Genomic DNA, 14,327 nt, shown 5'->3' with positions numbered 1-14,327 from the left:
AGATTTTCATCATCTCAAAAAGAAACTCTGTACCCTTTCGCTATTGTCTATTGTTTTTCTATTCTCTAATTCATTAATTTCCACTCTAATCTTTATTATCTCTTTCCTTCTGTTTGTTTTAGGTTTAGTTTGCTCTTCTTTTTCCAGTGCCTTAAGGTGGAAGGTTAGGTTATTAATTTGAGACTTTTTTCTTATGGCCTAGCATATGGTCTATTCTGGACAATGTTTCATGTGCCCTTGAGAAGAATCAGTCTGCTCCTGTTGGGCAGAGTGTTCCATAGATGTCTGTTAGGTCAATTTGGCTTATAGTCTTCTATTTCTTTGTTCAAGTCTTCTATTTTCTTGTTGATCTTCTGCTTAGTTGTTCTATCTATTATTAAAAGTGGGGTACTGAAGTCTCTAACTCTTATTGTTGAATTGTATTTCTCCTTTCATTTCCGTCAGTTTTTGCTTCATGTATTTTGGTGTTCTGCTATTAGGTACATATACGTTTATAATTGTTATATCTTCCTCATGAAGTGACCCTTTTATCATTACAAAATGTTCCTCTTTAGGGAGCTGGCCCTATGGCATAGTGGTTAAGTTCAGCGAGTTCTACTTCAGTGGCCCAGGTTCACAGGTTTGGATCCTGGGTGTGGACTTACCCCACTCATCAGCCATGCTGTGGTGGCAACCCACATATGAAGTAGAGGAACATTGGCAACAGATGTTAGCTCGGAGCTAATCTTCCTCAGGAAAAAAAAAAAAAAGTCTTTCTTTTTCTCCAGTAACATTTTTTTGTTTTAAACTCTAAAAGTCTGTTATTAGTGTAGCCATTCTGGCTTTCTCGTGGTTGCTATTTGTATAATACACCTTTTTTCATTCTTTTACTTTCAATCTATTATAATTTTTGAATCTTAAGTGTTTCTCCTGTAGACAGTATATAGTTGGATCTTGTTTTTTAAATCAGTCTGACAATCTCTACCTTTGATTAGATTGTTTAATCCTTTCATATTTAATATTATTGATATAGTTGGATTTATGTCTACCATTTTACTTTTTTTCTATATTTTATATGTCTTTTTGTTTACCTCTATTAATCCTACACTGCTTTCTTTTGCATTACATGAATATTTTATAATGTAGCATTTTAATATCTTTACTGATTTTTTTCACTATATTTTTTGAGTTATTTTCTTAGCTGTTGCTCTGGGGCTTACCATGAACATTTTAACCTATCAGATTCAGTTTCAGATGTATACTAACTTAATTCCAGTGAGATATAAAAATGTTACTCTTATATAGCTTTATTTTCTTTCCCCATTTTTTGCGGGGAAAAATATACATATTATACATATATATATGTATATTATGTATATACATAATATACACATTATGTCCAAAAATGTTATAAACCCAACATTAGCTTGTTTATAATTATCACTTTTTATAATTTTATGTCTTTTAAAGAAGTGAGACAAGAAAGCAGGGTAAGTATATGTTTATAGATTTTGTTATATTAACTTCTTTATTTATCATTTCTGGATCTTTTCATTTGTTCCTGTGGATTCAAGTCACCACCTGGAGTAATTTCCTTAGCCCAACATAGCTTTGCTCTCACTCACCTCCTTTGTGCTGTTACTGGCAAATATATTACATTTCTATATGTTATAGGTCCAATAGTACATTATATACATATTATTTTATGCAGCGAATTTTTAAATCAGTTATGAGAAGAAAGAAGAAATTTGCACTCATGTTGTCTTTTATTGTTACATAATTACCTTTACTGGTGCTCTTTGTCTTTTCATGTGGATTAAAATTATTGTCTGCAGTCACTTATTTTCATCCCAAAGAACTTCCTTTATTATTTCTCATAAGGTGTGTCTGCTAGCAACACATTTTCTCAGTATTTGTTATTTGGGAATATCTTTATCTCACCTTCACTTTTGAAAGATAGGTTTGGTGGATATAGAATTCTTGATTGACAGTTTTTTTCCTTTGAACACTTTGAATACATTATTCTACTTCCTTCTGGGCTCCATTGTTTCTGATGAGAAATCGGCTTATTAATTTTATTGGGATTCTCTTGTGACAAGTTACTTTTCTCTTGCTGCTTTCAAGATTTTCTCCCTGTCTTTGGCTGTCAGTATTTTTACTACAATGCATCTGTTTGTGGATCTCTTTGTGTTTATCTTACTTCAACATCCTTGAGCTTTCCGGCTGTGTAGATTAATGTTTTTCAATAAATTTGGGAAGACTTCAGCCATTATTTCTTTTAATATTTTTTCTGTTCCTTTCTCTCTTCTCCTCTGGTACTCCCTTTATGCATATGATGGTACATCTAACAGTATCCCACATATTTCTAAGGCTCTGTTCATTTTTCCTCATTGTTTTTCCCTCTGTTCTTCAGATTGCATAATTTCTATTGATCTATCTTCAAGGTTGCTATTTCTCTCTTCTGCCAATTCGAATCTACCACTGAGCTTCTCTAGTGAATTTTTCATTTCAGTGATTGTATTTTCCAACTCCAGAATTTTCTTTTGGTTCTTTTTTATAATTTCTATCTCTTTACTGATATTCTCTGTCTGACGAGATATTATCATCATACCTTCCTTTGTTTCTTCAATCATGGTTTCCTTCAGTTTTAGTTTAGTTTTTTGTTTTTATTTTTAACATATTTATAATGGCTACTTTGAAGTCTTTGTTAAATCTGACATCTGGTTGTTCTCACAGGCATTTTCTGTTGCCTGCTTTTCCCACTGTATGCTTTTATTCTTTTTTTTTTTTTTCCTGGTCATACATTTCTGTTTCTTTGCATGTTTTATAATTTTTTGCTGGAAAATGGACATTTTAGATAATATATTGTGGCAACTCTGGGTAATAGTCCCCCAATTCTGGAGCTTGCTATTGTTATTTGCTTGCTTATTTGTTTAGTGACTGGCTGGATTATTTTAATGAAGTCTATTTCCACCTCAGCCCCCACAGTGGGAAACCTCTGTGAACGCTTGGGAACGCCCACAGTTACCCTGGGATGGCAGTAGTCTTGGCAGTGCTCTCGCTAACTTTCCCCTCTCCCTAACAACACCCAGTTGTTAAATTCCACTAATTGCCAACTGGTTACTCTATCGCTTTCAAAATGTCCTGGGACATAAATCGCTCCACAGACCTATCCAATCAAATTCAGATTCCTTTGAAGGGATAGTTCCTGAGGTCAGTACTTGAGATTTTTTCTGGCCCCAGAAGGTCTCTTTACCTAGTTCTCTCTGGCAAACTAGCCCACCTACCATTTATCCTATATCTCCAGTGACTCTACCAATCTTCTCCCAATTGCCTCTCACCAGAACCTCCTCCTTTGAGAGTGCTGTTGGCTTGAACTTCTCCACTCTATAGTGCAAATAAAGTCAGTTTCTTTGGAAAAAGATTTGGAGCTCTCTGTTTTACAGTTTGTTTCTATCCCCAGGCAAAATCTCTGAGCCGTGGCTCTGGAGTTGGCGTTAGGGAAAATGGTGTGCTTCCCTGAGTGACACCCCCACTTTCGGTGCTGAACACTCAGCAGAGGGGGGTGAGTAGCCTCAGGCCTTTTTGGCTTGCCTCTCCCAGCATGGAACCTCTGCTTAGGAGCTGGAGCAAGGGCACTTGGGGCCCTAGAATTCTCAGCAGTGTTGCACCATGGTATGGCCTTTGTTCCATGAGTAGGGGCTAGGCAGAAGAAGGAATCTCCACCTCTTGGCCACACTCACCCAGAACTTAGCTTCAGCAACAGGCAGCTTGGGGCAGGATAAAAACTGCCCCATCTGGGAAGACAGTCCTTCAACTGGGAGGTGAGGGGAAAGGGGACCCTGTGTTCTTGGTTGCACCAGTCTGGAGTGGAGTTTCCATCTCATTGAGCTGGGATGGGAGAGAGGGAGTCTTGGTTCAAACACATAGACTCACTGTTCTTGTTGAGTTTTAGTAGATTTTCTTGAATAAATGTTTCACCATCTGCTCTATGCACTTAGGACCATTTTCAGAGACTTTAAATGGTTGTTTTTAAATAATTTTTACCAGTTTCACTGGAGAATAGGTCTGCAGAGCTCCTTATACTGTCATGCTGGAAGGCGACTGTCTTTCAAAACTTGTGATGCTTTATTTTAGGGAGTGACTATTTTATACTTACAGATCTCCACTGAACAACAGTTCTCTAACTTTAATATGCACATAAATCACCCGTGGAACTTGTCAAAAATGCAGGTTCCTGGGGCCCCATCTCCCAGAGATTATGATTTTCTAGGACTGGAGTGGAAGCCAAAAAGAAATCTGCATTTTTAGCAAGCTCACTATATGATTCTTTGAAAAAAAAAATGTACTAAAAAGACTACTGCATATCAGAGAAGATTGACGTCTTCTTTTTTTAGTAGGTTTTATGTCTACTAAGGGGCTTTGCAGCTATGACAGGGCCAAATACTGGCTATTTAAACATCACAATAGCAAGTGCATATGTGTGTGTGTGTACAACAAAATCTAGAAATACTGTCATTATAAGAAGTGCTGCGTGTTTAGGGGTGGGGAAGTGCTGCAGAATCACGGTTTGGGACTGCCAAGAAGCAAAGATGACAGAGGACCCCAAGGCTTCTCAAATTGGGGTCAGGAAACCTGCCTCAGAATCTTCATTTTTCTTGCACCAGATCTGACTTTTCCTTGGTGTTACCATTTGTAAGTTTCCCTCAAAACAAAGAGAGAGCACCACAGGCTTTGCTGCAACTGGTCTGATTTGCACCATCAAGTGGCAATCTATGCCTCTGGTGAGCAAATTAATAGGATTAAAGCTGCTATCAACCATGCTGCAGCAGAAAGAATTCCTACCACCCAGCTGCACATGGTTATCACTAATGTGAATCCTCACAGTCGCAATAATAGAAAATGAGTATCACTTCATATTTTAAAACTCTAGACAGAAACCATTAGCAATTTATTTTTTTCCCAAAGAACCGGCTAATTAAAATTGTAAATAAGGCTATGTTATGTTTGTATGTACTTCTGTGAGTGTCTTTTTCATGAAGTACTAGAACATGGGTGGCTACACGATTGTTCTGCTGCATATTACAGACCAGACTCTACTTCCATCTGCCCACATGCACATCAGAGGAGTAGGCCACATTCAGGGGAAGGAGAATTTGCGAGAAAGGCTTCCACAACAGACGGCAGAATTGAGAAAGAAGAGGGCCCCAGAGAGCTCAGGAAACCTGGCTTTCTGAGGCACTATAAGAAGCCAGAGAATATTTTCCTACTGGGTTTAGTAGGTGGGTTATTATTGTTATTATTTATTTTTTGAAGATCAAAAGAATAGGATTCCCCGGTGGGAACCACAAAGAAACATGTTACAACGAAAAGCCAAAGATCAACCAATTTTAACCTTTTTCTTTCAGAGTTGCTCATGTACCATACTCAGTAGGGTATCCTTCCCACACTGTTGGCATGTTAATAATTGACAGCATTTCTTGGTATCAATTCATAAATTAAATTTAGGAAATTTATGATTTTCTTCCATGAGTTAATGATAGGCAATTATTTCTCAGTAATGGTTACCTCAGCTGGAGTTGGGTCTTTAACTAGTATATAAAACTAGACACACGAAAACAAAACTTAAAAAACTGATAAATTATAAGTTGATCATTTTCATTTACAAAACAATATACCTAGGGCTTCTTTAAATTATAAGTTCTTTGGTACATTATAGAGTTAACTCACAGACCATTAATTACGGTCAATGAACGAACAAAGAGCTTTAAGTCAATACTGATTGTTGATCGAAAAATGTACCTGACCTCTCCTCATTTAAATTGAGCCCTTTTGTTATACTCTCATAGCATACCTTACTCTCAGCATAAGATTTACTGGTTTGTAATTATGTATTTATTTATGAGATTATATATTTAACATCTGTCTCTCCCTTGGAACCTCCATGGGACAGACTACCTCCATTTTGTTCACCACATATGCCCAAATCCAGCACAATGTCTGATCCTTAATTGTTTGTGGAATGAATGAATAAAGAAGTCATGAGGTTCTTGAAATCTTAAATTGGGGAGGTTGATTGATAGGCTTCAGATGTCTCTAAATCTCCTAAAATTGTCTAAAACAATTTTGTTTATATATACGTTTTTCTGGAAAGAGGAGCCACAACCTTCATTAGATTTCAAAGGGGTCTGTGACTTTCCTGAAAGGTAAGAAATCACTGGTGTACTTCAGTGACAAAACAGGATTCAATACCAAAGAGCTAACCAGTAGCTTGAAACAAAATATACTACAACGTACCTTTATGTGGACAGATACGTGGGTGTGTGTATAGGTGTGTGTATAATTTCCAAGAACAGAAACAGATATGCCTCTGTGAATCTACAGAACAATCCACATTCCCACTTCCCCTGAGTAACTGATCATTCCTATAGTCACTGGGCTCCTGCAGTAGCTGTTCACATTCATCTATTTCTTGGCAGCAACATCCATCACTCAGGCCAGAGAAAAGGAGTCTGTAATTCCCTCCTTTCACCTGTTCAGGGTGGTGACATCCTTCTTTGTGGAAGTTCCTTTTAATAACAAACCGGTAAACCTCCCAGTTAACAAAGGCACAGGGTGTGTTTATAAAGCACAGGTGCCCAGGCGCTTTGATCCAATAACCCTGGGATTTCCCTTCCCTTGTCCTGCAGCCAGAGAGGCGATCCAGCCTGATCAGGCTAAAGAGGCCTCCGAGTGCTGCATTCACGGCGGTGAGACACTATGGGATGTACAGGATGGGCTGGAACACGCTAATTGGCTGTTGTATATTAAATCCTTCTTCCCTCTCTCTCAGCTCCAGGAGATGCTTCCCTTCAATAAATTTCCTCCCTCGTTTTTGTCCTGAAAATGGAGACTTCAAAAGTAAATGTGTCAGAGGAAAGGGTTTGATGTGCCATTAACTCTCAGTTACCCATTTTAACAGAGAAGAGCAGTGGTGCAGATAATTCAAAGCCAAAAGCTCTTTCTATTTAGCTCTGTAGTTCATTGTTTTGAGGGGCTTGGTGGCAGACTTACCTCCCTAATTATGTTTGTCTTTGCTTCTCATGAAAATGAGTTTTTTGCCTTAGGGCCAGGCAGTCGGGTGACATGAAGATTCTGGCACAGAATTTGTAAAATTCACCAGGGGAAATCCACAAGGCACACAGATAATCAAACTTGACTAGATCTGAGTTCACGTACTTAATCACCTGTGATCAATTGCTTTGTTCCTCTGGGACTAAAGTGAGCCAGGGATGAGACATAATTATAGGAGACTTGTTGGAAGGGAATGAGCCTTTGCATTTCAATGAAGACACAAGAGTGTGTTGTGGCCAAAATTGATAACACAATCAATATCGATGCTTTCCCTGCCTGGTTCCACCACCTTCTATTCTGCAGCCAGAGTTATCTTTCGATGCAAATCTCATCGGGTTCATCTCTGTCTTACATCCTGCAATGGCTTCCTGGGCTAGTCATCAGGGCTATTCACAAATACCCCACTCTCTCCTCCCCAACTCGTGGTAAGACCATACACTTCCACCCCCGAAGTTAGATGTGGCCGTGTGACATAATGAAATGTGAGTGAAAGTGGCATGTGTCACTTCTAGGTGGAAGGTTGCAGAGCTAGTGTGTGCTTGGCTACATGCTTTGTCTGGTGAGGCAACTGGCAGCATCTGCCATGGTGGCTGCTCCATCAGCCTGGGTCCCAGAGTGACTGTGATGAGCAGAGCTCCCACCAGCCAGTGATGGGCATGTGGGAGGAGCAAGAAATAAACCCCTGGGGGCTGGCCCTGTGGCCTAGTGGTTAAGTTCAGCATGCTCTGCTTCAGTGGCCCAGGTTCAGTTCCTGGGCACGGACCTACGCCATTCATGAACCATGCTGTGGTGGCAAACCACGTACAAAATAAGGGAAGATTGGCCACAGATGTTAGCTCAGGGCAAATCTTCCTCAGCAAAAAAAAAAAGAAACCCCTGTTGTTTCAAACCGCTGAGATTTTAAGGTTCTTAGTTAACGCAGCAGATCTTTATCAAGGCACACAGCAAGCTGCACCATGATTGTCTCAGTTATCTCCCCAACTAGATGCTGAACAACTTGAGGCCAGAATTATTTCTTCTTTAGTACATTAAGCTCAGTGTATAGCATATTAAAACAACCTGCTAGGAAATGAAATTTTCTTCCTTCCTGGCCACTGTAATCCTCCATGTTTATGTTTTTCTAACACTTGCCCCCCTCCCAGCATCACCAGCTGAAATGATAAAGTGTTTTTGGTGCTCAGATATATGGGGAATGGCAGAGCTACTCTTTTGGACCAGTAGTACAAATAGGGGAGAGAGAGAGAGACAAGTCGAGGCAACTTAGCCTGTAGGCATTTCAAATACAGTGGGTTCAAGGGGCAGACAAGATTTTGAAATAAAGTCTTGGGGCGACCACATGGAAAAAATAGTATCCCAAAAAGTTAGTTTTATGAGGGATCACAGGTGTTATCTGGACTAGACTCCTACATCATCATCATTATCGTAATAGCAATACTTATTAATAATTACTATGTACCAGGCACAGCTCCAACTGCCCTACAATTAACTCACTGAATCCTCACAACAACCCTTATAAGGTAGCCATTATTATTTCCATTTTACAGATGAGGAAATTGAAGCAGAGAGAGGTAAATTCCCTGTGGCCACACGGCTAGCAAATATCCCTCTCTGAATTTAGGGTCTGCTTGAACACTCCCCATCATGGGAGCTCTCTAACTCCCAATGCATCCCACCCCAAGCCATGTCCTGTCTCCCCCTCCAACTGCCGTCCCCCGGGCAGTTCTGCCTCCTCAACTAACACAAGCCTCCTCGACTAACACAAGGCTATCCCACCTTCCTCTCTCCAAAGTAGCCGTGCGCATATCTGAAGGAAGCAATCAGTCCCTTAAGGCTCCTCTTCTCCAGCCTAAACAGCCCCAATTCACTCAACCGTTTCCAAAGCACCACAGCCTGAGGTCCCTCACCATCCCAGCTCAGTGACTCACATATGCTGGTTGGTTTAAGTCAGTGGAGTGGAACTGGTGACTCTCTCTTCTAGTCTTGAGCTGAGCTAATGCCTTCTACAAGCCCAGCACATTCCTTTCACCACGTAAAGCAGGGTCTGGAGGCAGAAATGGGGCCATAATCTGCTACAGGAATAGCTGGCTGGCCATGTGTCCTGGCACGTCCCCATCCTGGCAAATGGAATGCTAAAGGATCCTCATGTTCAGAGTTCCTCATTCTTACTCAGGTGGGAAGTCTGTTTCTGGCCCCCTGCCCCCAGTTCCCTCCCCTCTCCTCCTCCGCTCACCACTCTCCGCACCCCCCGAACCCCCAAGGCAGTGCTGAGAACAGGCCCTCCACTCACCATGGAGTTCATGGCGAAGTGATTGTGCTGTGTCTGGAGGTCTAGGGCATGCTGGTAGCTGACTCCGATCTCCGTATGGCTCTGAAGGAATAACTCCTTGTTGTGGCTTATCCAGTCGAACATCTAGAGGGGACAAAACAGTACAGAGTAATCAGAAGGGTCATGGGTTCAGCAGCACAAAACTTCCAGAGCTGCTGGAAGAATGAGAGCTCTCCTGCTGTGCCTAGTGAGAATCAGTCATGTTCTCAGAATGGGGCGACCACAGCCTGGTTTCCCAGGAGAGCCTCACTTTTAGCATGAGGACCCACCATCAGCCTCTGTGTTTCTCTATAGAGACTAAGGAAAAAAGAGAAAATGAGTATGAGAATCAGGGAGACGGGGAGGAAGCTGTTCACTATGTCTAGTTATTTACCCTCTGTAAAAACTTAGAAAGCCTCAAAAGGGGCCATGTGTGCTTTAAAGACAGGTGATGAGGGACAAGCTGGGAGGCTTAATCCATTCCCTCCTGCACCAGTGGAGGAGAGAAACCCTTGTGGAAGCAACGGGGCATCCTGACATGCCCCTATCCCACTTACACACTGCCCAACCACATACCTCACAATTCGAGGGTTTCTGCTATAACCCATCAGGAACCAGAGGAGGAGGATTCAAGCGTAGCATACACACAGCCTGGTGCAGTGTGCACTGAGCCCCTTTCTTCCCCTGAGCTCTGTACCCTGGTTTTCATTTAGGTTTCCACCTCTCTCCCAGGCAGCCTGCATGCTTTAAAGGGAGACGACCAGAACCCCAGTGCCAAGGAGGTCCTGATCACTCTAAAGTTTATCCTTCCTCAGGACACCAGATCTAAGCCAATCAGCATGTGACATTTCCCAGCCAATGGGATTGTCCCAGAAATAGGAACATTATCCAGTTCAGTACAAGAAAACATGAGGGGAAGTTTGCTGGAAGCTTCTGGAAAAACAGAACCCTGGTTCTGTAGATACAACTTTTCTTCCTCTGATACTGTCATTGTGACCCTGAGCCTCAAATTGTTGCAGCCATTCTGCTGGCAGCTTGAGGGTGAAGCCAATGGGTAGAGAAAGGGTGTAGCCAAAACAATGGCAGGAAATAGGCAGAGCCCTGATTGAGCCTTGCCTGATCTCCATCTTGTCTCTGGATTTCCTTAGTACCTAAGCCAAGAAATCCTTTTTACTATTCAAGCTGGTTTAAATTGGATTTTCTGCCCAGAGCAGTCAAATGATACCGCCAGGAAATGTGTGAGACTTTTGCAGAAGAAGACTGCTATAGCTGGCACTGATGCTCCATAGTTTGGGATGGGCTGAAGGCTGCAATTCAGGGAGAGCAGAGCAGAGCAGGCAGGAGCTGAACACAGGTGCAGTTTGAGATGCTGCAAAGATCACACCAGCTTTCCTGGAGGCAGAACTGCAGCCGCATTCCATTATTTCTCTTTAAATGGAAGAATGAATTCACTTTTTCAGTTACATTCAACCAACATCTTTGGGACACTGACTATGTGTCCAGCACTGTCCAAGGCAACAGAAAGGCAAAAATGACTAAAATGTGATTCTTGAGTTTAAGAGGCTTAAAGCCCAGTGTGCTAAGCAGACACAGATACAATATTAGTACAACCTGGCATATGACTTGATTAAAATGACACCTCAAAAAAAAATCTCTTGAGGTAGAGGCCAACGTGGGCTATCAAGGTAGCACAGAGGTAGCACCCACCCTTGATGGCATGGGAACAGGGAAGAGCAGAGAAGGCTTCCCAGAGGAGGTGACACCTGAGTCGAGCCTTGACTTAGGTAGGAATTAGACAGCTGAAGATGAGTGGATGTGAGCTCCAGGCCAAGGGGAGATCAAAGGGGCAGAACTGTGGGGCAGCCCAGTGTGTCTAGGGCTCTGAAAGCATCCCAGCTGTGTGTCTGGAGGCTGATGTAAGGAGTCAGGCTGACCATGGAGAGCCCTGGACACAGGCTTCAGGAAACCTGGACCATATACTATGGGCAGCAAGATGTCGGTGGAGGGTTTTAGGCTGAGCAGTGAAGTGTGATGTGAGCTTTGATAGCAGCGTGGGATGTGGATTGGAGGGGGTGGGAGGGAGCAGAGAATGGTTATGAGGCTTTATAGTAACCCTATGAGTGAGGCTGGGAACGTGGAAACCTGGCTTCGGAGAGTAGCAGTGGAGTCTGAGAAGTGGGCAGATTTGAGAGCTTCTACAAATAGGATTGAGGACTCACAATGGTTTGAGGAGAGAGTGAGGAAGAGCTTAGGAGAACAGCCAGGTTTCTCCCTGGTGCCCTGGCATGGCGCCCCAGGTCCTTGTAATAAAAGGTGCCACCACAGGTGCTACCTAAAGAGGAGGGTAACAAGCTTGGGTGGGGTGGGGAGATAGGAAGTTCTGTTTTAGATGGTTCTGTTTGAGGGGCTGAGGAGAGTTTCAGGCAGAGGTGTTCTGTGGGCAGTTAGAGTTACGTGTCTGGAGAGACAACTCACGCTTAAGTATAAAAACATCACCTTCAGAAAGCAAACGTGCATGATTTTGAGATGATACTCCCTTCTGAATTACTCAGATCACTTCTGGATACCTACGCTGATAATAAAGGAGGGACGGAAGTATCATTCATCACTTTCGAGTGTCGGAGGATGTTTCAGGCTGGGGGGTCCTGTGCGGGCAGGGTTGATATCTGCAGTGTGCACTACCCCAGGGCCACCAGCCATGGCCAGCCCCACACTCGGGCAGGGGTTTTTAACTAATTATTATTAAGGACAAGGGGAAAAAGAAGAGAGGTGCCCCAGGAGTTCAGGGGACTCTCATTCTGTAATTTTTGGTCTTTAAAATTCTGCCTCTCGGGCTGGCCCCGTGGCTTGGCGGTTGAGTGTGCCAGCTCCGCTGTTGGTGGCCCGGGTTCGGATCCTGGGCATGCACCCACGCACCGCTTCTCCAGCCATGCTGAGGCCGCGGCCCACATACAGCAACTAGAAGGATGTGCAACTATGACATACAACTATCTACTGGGGCTTTGGGGGGGAAAAAAAGGAGGAGGATTGGCAATAGATGTTAGCTCAGAGCCGGTCTTCCTCAGCAAAAAGAGGAGGATTAGCATGGATGTTAGCTCAGGGCTGATCTTCCTCACAAAAAAAAAAAAAATTCTGCCTCAACCCTATTTTAAAATAATTTCTTATCTCTTTTCCTTATTGACAAAAGAATCAATAATGTTAATGAAAATCTGAAATGCCTGAAGTCCTTGGAACTTTGATGAAAAGTGCTCACTCCATATACTTTCTTAGATATCCCTGTGGCTGAGAAATGACCATCCCTGGATTTTATGTTAAATGACTATTTAGATATGCAAATGAGCAGCAGAGTTATGTGCTACCAGCTGAATGATTAGATTGCCCGGTGCCCGGTCCCCACTGGACTACACAGCAGGACTAACCTGCTGAACTCAAGCAGGTTAGAGTCGGGAGCAATAAGAAAAGTGAGTTAAAAGACAGGCGAGAGCAGAGAGTGCGGGAGGAACTGTACATCTCGTTGAATGGGCTTCCCACAGCAGGAGGTCTGTGCTATGCCATTCCACTGGATTCCGGGGTCTACCTTGGAGCATAGGAGCTGCTCTCCAGTGGCCAGGCATTCTGGGAAAGTTCAGCTGTGCTGGAGGCAGCACTCCAAAGAGGCGATACATGTCTCTGACAGAGAGAAAAAGACCTGCTCTGGGGACCAGGTGGTCCCACGTGATATCAAGAACCAGGGTCTCTCCAAGATGGCTGTTTCCTAGGGACAGTCTCATGTCTTCTCTGGGCCCGAAGCTACTACCTAATTGTATATAATCCCTACCCTTGTGAGGCTGGCTGTCTGCAAGGGTCACCAGCATTTCTGTTGCATTCAGTGGCAACGGCTGCAGAGAGAGAATGTGTGCATGTGCACGTGCCTGGGCACGTGTGTATGTGTGCATGTATATGTGTGTGCACTCATGTCTGTGTATGTGTGCAGTCAAGTGGGATGAGGACCAGGCTTGGCTCTGTCACTAACCACCCAGGAGATTGTGGGCAAGTCTCTTCATTTCTGGGCTTCTCCTCCTTTGCAAGAGACAAGTGCTTCCAAAAACGGAGGTAAGCATCCTGGTTCACAATTGGCTCAATTTGGAAACTTATGGAATGTATTTTTTTCCATTCCAAATGAAAAGTAGTTTTATTGAGTCTTCTGGATCAGAAGGCACATTCATTGCTACAACTTACATTTCTAACTTTTGAATAGAATAATGTCAGTGAGAAAACAGGCATTGTTTGATAGCCAGAGAAAGGCAGCTTCTTAGTCTCAGCCCTGACATTTGTCTGGTGCTTTAGAGTTCAGAATGTCCATTCACATGCATCATCTCACTGCATCCATCAGGCATACTTTACAGATGGGAAACAGGTTCAGAGGTCTGGAATTCATTCATTCCACCCAAGGCACATTCACTGAGTGCCTGTTGAACCAGGCTCTTGGGACATGCTCTGTGTCCTGCATGCGGCTGTAGGACCTCCTCTGCCTGGGCTCCACCCTTTTACCCCCCAAAAGGCAGCCACCAGGGCCCTGTGGGCCTCCAGCTGAGGTAGGGTGCTGTCCCTTACATGGGGCCATTCACTCTCCAATACCCAGCCTCCTCCTCTCTCATCACCTCTGCCCCTTCAGTGTCTGGGGACGACCCATTCAAACAGTGCCACTTCTCTTCAATAAATACTTCACAAATGAATGAATGCATGAGTGAGTTGGCCACAAACTCTGGGATTGCTGATCTCCATACAAGCTGACCCTTTCTACACTCCCTTCCAGCTAGGACATTTTATGATTTGATCCATTTGAATTGGGCCCTCTGGAAGACAGGTGAACTAGAATAACCCAAAGATCTAAAGAAAAACTAAAGAAAATATCTCCACAGTGGTTTCAAACATTTTGTCTTTTTTTTTT

At 43.0% G+C, this 14,327-nt stretch overlaps 1 protein-coding gene across 6 annotated transcripts in view; it reads right to left on the bottom strand.

Moving 5' to 3' along the window:
- Window positions 1-14,327, bottom strand: part of KALRN (kalirin RhoGEF kinase) — a 633,526-nt gene that overhangs the window by 381,670 nt on the left and 237,529 nt on the right. For all 6 annotated transcript variants that reach the window (XM_087439724.1, XM_087439725.1, XM_014783031.2 and 3 more), the window contains exon 6: window positions 9,380-9,502. In XM_087439724.1, coding sequence (XP_087295850.1) covers window positions 9,380-9,502 — 123 coding nt within the window. The remainder of the gene's footprint in view (window positions 1-9,379; window positions 9,503-14,327) is intronic.

This window comes from Ceratotherium simum, chromosome 15 (genome assembly GCF_057802395.1).
Source record: "Ceratotherium simum simum isolate JZ-2026a chromosome 15, ASM5780239v1, whole genome shotgun sequence".
In the NCBI taxonomy this organism is placed as follows: Eukaryota; Metazoa; Chordata; class Mammalia; order Perissodactyla; family Rhinocerotidae; genus Ceratotherium; species Ceratotherium simum.
Note: the sequence above shows the minus strand (reverse complement) of the source record. Positions and strands in the feature narration are given on the sequence as shown.